Source organism: Alexandromys fortis, unplaced genomic scaffold (genome assembly GCF_014885135.2).
Source record: "Alexandromys fortis isolate MF-2015 unplaced genomic scaffold, M_Fortis_MF-2015_v1.1 scaffold_213, whole genome shotgun sequence".
In the NCBI taxonomy this organism is placed as follows: domain Eukaryota; kingdom Metazoa; phylum Chordata; class Mammalia; order Rodentia; family Cricetidae; genus Alexandromys; species Alexandromys fortis.
This window is the reverse complement of record NW_026068093.1, coordinates 1,597,088-1,605,722: the sequence shown is the minus strand read 5'-3', so window position 1 is coordinate 1,605,722 and position 8,635 is coordinate 1,597,088. Positions and strand designations below refer to the sequence as shown.

The window sequence follows — 8,635 nt, the reverse complement described above, 5'->3', positions numbered from 1 at the left end:
AGGAGGGGATACCGGACTTACTATTCCATTACAACCCACCATAGCAGCTTTCTTCTGGAGTACAACATTAATCCCTAGAGAACAGCAACCCCTGGTTAAGATTTCAGAGACTGAACTGACAAGCAGGGAGCCTGCATGGGACTGACCTAGTCCCTCTGCATATATGTTACAGTTATGTAGCTTTGTCCTCTTGTGGGGCTCCTAACAGTGGTAGCAGGGACTGTCTTCGGCTCTTACTGGGTTATTTAAACTTTTTTTTTTAAAAAGATTTTAAAGATTATTTATTATGTATGCAGTGTTCTGTCTGCAGGCCAGAAGTGAGCACCAGGTCTCATTACAGATGGTTGTGAGCCACCATGTGGTTGCTGGGATTGAACTCAGGACCTCTGGAAGAGCAGTCAGTGCTCTTAGCCTCTGAGTCACCTCTCCAGCCCCTTTTTACTGGCTTTTGGGACCCTATTCCTTATACTGGGTTGCATTTTCTTACTGCAACTTGACATGCCATGCTTTGTTGACCCACCCATGGGAGACACACCCTTTCCTAAACAGAAAGAGAAGTGGGTTGTGGGGATGGGAACAGAAGGGGGTGAGGGGAAGGGACTGGGAGGAAAGAAGGGAAACTGCGGCCAGGATGTGAAATACATAAATTTATATAAAAAGATTCTACCATCCACAGCACAGCGACACGAGTAGGACTGAGCCTCGTGCAACACACGACAACCAGATCCAGACCCTAGCACTCACACTTGAGCAATGTGCTGTCAATCTGGGATAGAATCCACCTGTCTGAGACCCTGCTTTTTTACTCATTTACTTTTATTGTTCAGCATTTTATTTTAATTATGTGTATGGGAATGTGCCTGTTTTTGTGTGTGGTGTGTGTAGACGAATTTAGGTGCCTGTGGACACCAGAGGCATTAGGTCCCCTTGGAGTTGGAGTGAGTCACCTGACCCGGGTTCTGGGGACCAAACTTGGGCCCTCTGCAAGAACAGTAAAAGTTCTTAACCTCTAAGCTGTCTCTTCAGCCCCACCGACCCTGTTCTTAAATGTTTATTAGTTTACAAAGAGGTTTTAATATGGCTTATCTTCAAATAACGTTTGTTTTACTGTTTCTCTCCTCCCTTTCTTCCACGTCCCCTCCCCTTCCCCTGTGCCCTCTCACCCCAGTGACCCCTCTCCACTTCTACGTCATAAGTGACACCCTTTAATTTTGTTATTTGAGACAGGGCCTCCCTGAGTAACCCAAGCTATCCTCAGACTTAATCCTGTTTCTGACTCCCTAGAGCCGGGCTTGTGGAAGTCTGCCACACAGGCAGCTTGTGGAGTCTGGCTCTAATTCCTTTGGGTACGTACACAGAAATGGGATTGTTAAAAAAGCAGAAATACTTCTGAACCTGCCTCTTACTCCTTATCAGAGGTTACCTAGGTACGCCCAGGGCAATGGATAATAGACTCACCCTTGGGCCCCACCTATCTGCCAGAGGGAACAGGGGTCAATCTCACCTACACAAGATTGAGGATCACTCTGAAAAATCCAGCCAGTGCCACTTCTGGCCCAAAGCAGCAGTGCCACCCCAACCTTGTGTTCTGATCACAGGTTGAATGCACATAAAAGATACACACCCTGGGGTTTACAAGGCAGGCCCAGCACGCCACCAGGAACTGAAGGCATGGACAGGGCTTCCACTCGGGATTGTGCCATCAACACTATTAAGACCACGCAGCAGTCACTTTGGGGTCAGGTCCCAAATATATCACCTTCCTCTGGCAAGGCTAGTGAGAAGACAGTTGGAGGGCAGGGTAGTCAGGCCATTGTCTGTGCTTATCAGTGGGTATCCTGGGTCCAGGGAATCAAATCCAGGTGCTGGCCGAGGCTGGGTGCTTGGAATCCCACCGACTTTGAGCATCCGGAGCACAGCCTGGTTCCAGATGGCTCTCAAGAAATCTAAGAATCCCTGACAAGACACTCATGAGCAGAGGGTGGCCCCAGCAGCACACAGCACGAGTGTCTCATCCAGGATGGCCCCCTAACCTATCATCCAGCCTAGGGGGAGACACAGGAGCCTGGCCCAGTCACACCCTAACAACCAGGCTTCAGTTCACAGGTCAGGGGTGGGGACAGAGTGACTTTGTATCTAGGGGAGGGACATGACCCTTTACAGCCAGAAACAAAGTCCTTCTCTGACTCGAGTCCAGGCAGGTCAAATAGCAGTTGGTGCCTTGTTTTCTAGCCACGCAACTTACCAGTAGCTCCAGTCATGCAGGGAGACCGGGTGCTGCTATTGTTGTTGCTGGGCCTCAAGATACATCTGTCCTTTGGTATCATCCCAGGTAAGAAGGCTCCTTCCGGACTCCCACAGGATTAACCTGACATCCCCACTTGGACTAACCTGGGTCTGCTTCCTCTTGGCCAGCGGAGGAGGAGGACCCAGCCTTCTGGAACAAAAAGGCAGCAGAGGCCCTGGATGTTGCCAAGAAGCTGCAGCCCATTCAGACGTCAGCCAAGAACCTCATCCTCTTCCTGGGGGATGGTGAGTTTGCGAGGCCTGGTCACCCTGGGGTCCTTGCTCTCCAAGCACCCTGGTGACTCAGGTCTGATGAGGCGTTGTTTCTTCAGGGATGGGGGTGCCCACAGTGTCAGCCACCAGGATCCTAAAGGGACAGTTGGAAGGCCATCTGGGACCTGAGACACCCCTAGCCATGGACCGTTTCCCATACATGGCTCTGTCCAAGGTGAGTACTGAGCCACATATCTGGGATGAGGGAGAATAGATTGGAAATTGTTGGAGGAGGAAGAATCTAGAAGAACTGGAGCCCAAGTTGGCAACCAGAACAGTGTGGACATGTCCCAGGAAGATAGGACTAATGTCTACCAGTAGCACACAGCTGAGAATGTCTCTGTCCCCAGACATACAACGTGGACAGACAGGTTTCAGACAGTGCGGGTACAGCTACCGCCTATCTGTGCGGGGTCAAGGCCAACTACATGACCATTGGAGTGAGTGCAGCTGCCCGAGTTGACCAGTGCAACACCACATTCGGCAATGAGGTCATCTCAGTGATGTACCGTGCAAAGAAAGCAGGTAGGTTGGTGCTGGGCTTGGGAGCTTGGGCAGGTCTGGTTCACTGGGTGACATTCTATCATCTACAGGAAAGTCTGTGGGAGTGGTGACCACCACCAGGGTGCAGCACGCCTCTCCAGCCGGCACCTATGCACACACGGTGAACCGTAATTGGTACTCGGATGGAGAAATGCCTCCTTCTGCAGTTCAGGAGGGCTGCAAGGACATCGCCACACAACTCATTTCCAACATAGATATTGATGTGAGCTCCAAGAACCATGGGGAAGGCTGGACCAAGGGATGAACCTTGGACTGGCCAAAGTCCAAGGCATAAAATGTCTGAACTCCAGGTCCTCTAGTAGGGGGGTGTGGAAAGCCCAGGAAAGGTATATCCCACAGATATGATGGTGGCACAGGCATTGTATGTCAGAGGGGGCAGGACCCATAAAGCCCTAAGTCTACCTGTGCTGTTTATCTGACCAAAGGTGATTCTCGGTGGAGGTCGCAAGTACATGTTTCCCAAGGGGACGCCAGACCCTGAATACCCAAATGACACTAGCCAATCTGGAACAAGGCTGGATGGAGAGAACCTGGTGGAGAAGTGGCTGAAAAATCACCAGGTGATATGGGTTCCAGGGGAGAGGCCAAAGCAGGGCCCAGGGCAGGACTGCACCCCAGGGCTGTGTGCTAAGACTGGCTTGTCGCTGCAGGGGGCCCGGTATGTTTGGAACCACACGGAGCTCATTCAGGCATCCCAGGACTCAGCAGTGACTCACCTCATGGGTAATGCCCTAGTTCTGCCCTGGCACCTCTCAGTGGGTGTGTATGTACGCCATGAACCCCCATCCCCACTTCCCAGCTAGGTGGTCACCATGGATTCCTGTGCCTCTCAGGCCTCTTTGAGCCAACAGATATGAAATATGATATCAACCGAAACCCCTTACTGGACCCATCTCTCAAGGAAATGACAGAGGTGGCCGTGAGCATGCTGAGCAGGAACCCACAAGGCTTCTATCTCTTTGTGGAAGGTGAGTGGCTGGGCCTACAGGGAAAGAGGCAGGGCCAGGGCTCCAGAGCAGACTCAAGCATCTCCCCATCACTGGCTTCCTGCAGGGGGTCGTATTGACCAAGGCCACCATGAGGGCACAGCTTACCTGGCATTGACTGAGGCTGTTATGTTTGACTCTGCCATTGAGAGTGCCAGCCAGCTCACCAGTGAGCAGGACACGATGATCCTCGTTACCGCTGACCACTCCCACGTCTTCTCCTTTGGTGGCTACACACTTCGGGGGACCAACATTTTCGGTAGGGCAAGGGACAGTGTCAGGTGGTGTTCCTCAAGTATATGGATAATGCTGGGCCTCAGTTTCCTCGTTTGTCAAAATGTCACAAACAGCACCTGCCTTGTAGGGATTGGTGACCATTTAACTACTGAGCAAGCAAAACGGTGAGTTTGCCTGCACTCCAAAAGCCGTAGTCAGTACAAGGACATGGTGTCTCCATTCCTCCATGCAGATCTGGCCCCACAAAATGCCCAGGATGGCAAATCCTACACCTCCATTCTCTATGGCAACGGCCCCGGCTACGCGCTTAGTTCAGGCGAACGGCCCACTGTCACCAGTGAAGAGAGTAGTAAGTGCTGCAGTGTTGCCTAACTGGGCCTGCAGGCAGAGAAGACCAGGACTCCTTCTGAACACCCTGTCTCCCTAGGTGACCCCTCATACCGGCAGCAGACGGCTGTACCCCTGTCGTCAGAGACCCACGGCGGGGAGGATGTGGCGATATTCGCGCGTGGCCCACAGGCACACCTGGTGCACGGAGTGCAGGAGCAGAATTACATTGCGCACGTCATGGCCTTTGCAGGCTGCCTGGAGCCCTACACCGACTGCGGCCTGGAGGCCCCCGCTGGCCAGAGCAGCACCATCGCCCCGACCAAAGTCACAAACAGCGCAGCAGGCAAGGCCACTGCACTGTTGTCCCTGCAGCTGCTGCTTAGTGCGCTGTTGCTGCTAGTAGGGACACGCATAGCGGCACCATGATGGGCCAGTGCCCCGCTAGGCTCCTCCCCAGTGTTAAACCGCTGGTCCCTTTCACCCCCACTCAGGGTTTCCTTTGCTCTATCAGTCCTGAGTTCTAGTCCACAACTCTAGTGGCCACCTCTGAGAAAACACTCTAGGCTTTAGAACTTGCCCCGGGGCTTTTGCTTCTCAACTGACTGTCTCTGGAGTGGGAGGTGCCGAATGGTACCCAAGAGGCTGAGGCCCAGGGTTGCCCTAGACTCCCCTTCACACCTTCACCCTTCACAGGACCCAAGGAACTTAGCTTTTCAGGTCTTGGCTTACTCCCAAGAAATCCAAGCAGAGGTCCAGGAGGCCGTGGGGTCTCAGCAAGCAGCCCAAAGCAGTCTTGGCTTCCCCCCTGCCCATCTCCAGCTACACATAGATACTGAACACGGGCTATTTCCTACCTTTGGGGCCTCCACTCTTTGAAGAGACATAATGACAATAAAATGAACTGTTACATAAGCCAATGCCTCCAGTACTTTCTAGTAAGAAAACCCTGGGAACCTGGGGCACACAGTGCAGGTGGGCAGGTGGGTATTGGATCTTAGGAGGTTGGGGAGAGGCTGTCTGAGGAGAAGAGAGCAGCGTGAAAGTGGACAAAGTTCAGTGAGCCATGACTTCAGGCCCTGCCTTCTGACCAGAAGATGCAGGTCTCCAGAGGGTCAAATTGCTAAGCCACACACAGCTCATTCCTGGCCTAAGGACCCCCTAGCTGGAGAGGCAGGGCAGGGGGTGGAGCAAAGAGGCCCTGAAGAGTGCAGCCTGGGGCTGCAGTGATGGTGAAGCTGTTCAGGTGGAGGTCAGGGGACGCCTGGATGCCTAGCTCAGCGTTTGTACCCTGTCCTTCACCCAGAGCAGCCAGCAGGTGAGAGTGGCGGCTGGTCTGGCCCAGGCAGATGTGGTGGCGGCTCCTGGGGAGGGTGGGTCACTACCTCCCTCTCTCAGGCCACATCCTGCTCAAGGTGGGCAGATGCCAGCGGTCTCTCCCAAGGTGGTAACACCTGCCCTGGAAAATATTTAGGCTCTCCACTTTACTATCCCGGGAGACAAGGGCAGCTCGGGGGCGGGGCAGGGGAATGACTCCAGTCTTCCCAGGCTCCCATGGGGCTGCAGTGAGCACCAGCTTGTGACCAGGGGGTCTGGATCCACCCCCCAGAGCTCCCATCTGCTTCCTGTAGTGCAGCTTTAGCAGATATAGGAAGTTCAAAGGTCACTGAGTAGGTAGCTCTAGGAAGGTGGTAGAGGGGCCCTGAGACAAGGAGCTCGAGGCAGGAGTGGGGGACCTGCAGCCTTCCCTGCGGTGCCATGCATGGAGCAGATGAGCTGGGACACCTGCTAAAGATACTGCGAAGCTAGCAGCTCCTCCTCATCCTCCTGGAAGATCTGGTCCAGCGGTCACTTCTACTGCAGCTGTGGGGCTGAGGATAGGAAACAAAGGACAGCAAGTATAGGGTATCCAGGGACATGGAGGACCTTGACCATAACTGAAAGATGACCCAGACAGAGTTCCAGAACCTCCTCACATTGCCGGTCCCTCAGGTCTGGACATCCCTCTGAGAGCTGATCTGCAGCTGCCCCAGGGCACTTTGCTGTGCATGGTGGTGACGTCTGGCTGAGGGTGATATGCCTGGACAGAGATCTGGGGTGGAGAGCAGACAGGCCCAGCTCTTATCTGTGTGCCCTGCCCCTGCCCCAGAGCTGGCCTCCCCCAGCTCCTGCGGCTCTAGAGCTGGCCTCCCCCAGCTCCTGCGGCTCTAGAGCTGGCCTCCCCCAGCTCCTGCGGCTCCTGTTGGTTCGCCACTGCTCCAGCTTTTCCCCGATCCTACACAACATCTGCTTCTTCTGCTTCACATCTGCCTCCAGCAGGCCGAGCAGATGCTCCTAGGACACCCATCAGAACAGAGGCTCTTCCATGAGGTTGAGAGAGTGAGGGATCCCTCCAGGATCTAATCACCATCTATTCACTGCCTCTCCCTCTGACTTCCTTACTTAGGAGGTGGATATCACAGCTTCCAAGGCTCGATCCTGTGACTGCTCCAGGAAAACTATTTACTCCCTCCTCCAGAGTTCTGCCTGAGCCCAGCTCCCCCTAGCTCCCCTCCCAGTACCAGGCCACCTGCTGGATTGCCAACATCTGGGGAGTTCCCAGGGATAGCACTCATGTTCGTGTGCAGTGGGAAGAGTGTGTGTGGTCCAGCCTGACCGTGAAGAATACGGTCGCACTGTCCATGTCCTGAGCCTCACTCAGCAGCTGGCTGAGGATCAGAGTCTTTGCAGCCAGTGCCATTGGCCCATAGTGTTCGGAGCCCACACAGTAGTCACGGTAACGGTGCTCCGGGACTCCTTCGTCTTCTGTGGACTTTACTCCTGCTATGACAAGAAGACTCTCCATATAGTCCTAACTGAGCATGTGACCCTGCAGATGGCCAGGCCCCACAGCTCTGTGGCGAGCACTCCTTTTGGTCTACCCATGAACACGATGTACCTAGCTGCTCAGTGGAGCGGCAATAGCCATGTGTGACAGACATGGAGGCCCTTCAGTCAGGAAGGTTGAGAAGGCCATGGACGTAGCTTGGTCGTTTTCCTTGGCTCCTTTTTTTTTTTTTTTTTTTGGTTTTTCGAGACAGGGTTTCTCTGTGGCTTTGGAGCCTGTCCTGGAACCAGCTCTGTAGACCAGGCTGGTCTCGAACTCAAAGAGATCCGCCTGCCTCTGCCTCCCAAGTGCTGGGATTAAAGGCGTGCGCCACCATCGCCCGGCCTTTCCTTGGCTCCTTAAAGGCTGGGCAGACCTGGTCTGAGAGGAGAGATATCATACAAACAACGAGCGGGTTCCTGGCTGGATGGGGGCTGACATGGCTTCTAGACACAGTCCACCCAGTGTCAGATGCTCTGTATCAGCCTACCAAACCCCCGGTAGTCCTGTGGGCTCGGAACCTCTGATCACATGAGGTCTGCTGTATGCAACAGCAGAGGGAGGAGGCAATGGCTCAGAGGTTAAGAGCACTGGCTGCTCTTCCAGAGGTCCTGAGTTCAATTCCCAGCAACCACATGGTGGCTCACAAACACCTATAGTGAGATCTGGTGCCCTCTTCTGGTGTGAGGTAGGACACTGTACATATAATAAATAAATAAGTAAATACATCTATCTTAAAAAAACTTTCTTCCCTGCTCCCATATCCACCCTTCCTCCATCCCAACTGTCCCATTCCCCCAAGCTCTCCCCATCCCCCTTCTCACTTTTTTCTCCCCATATCCCTTTACCCCCCCACCTCCACCCCCCAGTTTCCAATTTTTGCCTGGCAATCTTGTCTCCTTCCAATATCCAGGAGGATAACTAGATGTTTTTCTTTGGGTTCACCTTCTTATTTAGCTTCTCTAGGATCACGGATTATAGCCTCAATGTCCTTTATTTATGGCTAGAAACCAAATATGAGTGAGTACATCCCATGTTCCTCTTTTTGGGTCTGGCTTACCTCACTCAGGATAGTGTTTTCTATTTCCATCCATTT

The 8,635-nt window shown here is 53.4% G+C and overlaps 1 protein-coding gene across 1 annotated transcript; it reads left to right on the top strand.

Annotated features, from left to right (window-relative positions):
* Positions 1–2,187: 2,187 nt before the first annotated feature.
* On the top strand, positions 2,188–5,582 carry LOC126489090 (intestinal-type alkaline phosphatase 1-like). Its single transcript, XM_050123139.1, has 11 exons — positions 2,188–2,332; positions 2,416–2,532; positions 2,619–2,734; positions 2,910–3,084; positions 3,153–3,325; positions 3,549–3,683; positions 3,774–3,846; positions 3,957–4,091; positions 4,177–4,368; positions 4,579–4,695; positions 4,774–5,582. Exons 1-11 carry the CDS (start codon positions 2,260–2,262, stop codon positions 5,100–5,102), a joined length of 1,635 nt encoding a protein of 544 aa, XP_049979096.1. The 5' UTR covers positions 2,188–2,259; the 3' UTR covers positions 5,103–5,582.
* The last annotated feature ends 3,053 nt before the right edge of the window (positions 5,583–8,635 follow it).

Excerpts from the sequence above, each read along its gene's own strand:
- LOC126489090 (XM_050123139.1), top strand. The coding sequence starts at position 2,260 with ATGCAGGGAGACCGGGTGCTGCTATTGTTGTTGCTGGGCCTCAAGATA. Across the intron at positions 3,085-3,152 it reads GTACCGTGCAAAGAAAGCAG|GAAAGTCTGTGGGAGTGGTG; the intron begins GTAGGTTGGTGC and ends TATCATCTACAG. Across the intron at positions 4,092-4,176 it reads CTTCTATCTCTTTGTGGAAG|GGGGTCGTATTGACCAAGGC; the intron begins GTGAGTGGCTGG and ends GGCTTCCTGCAG.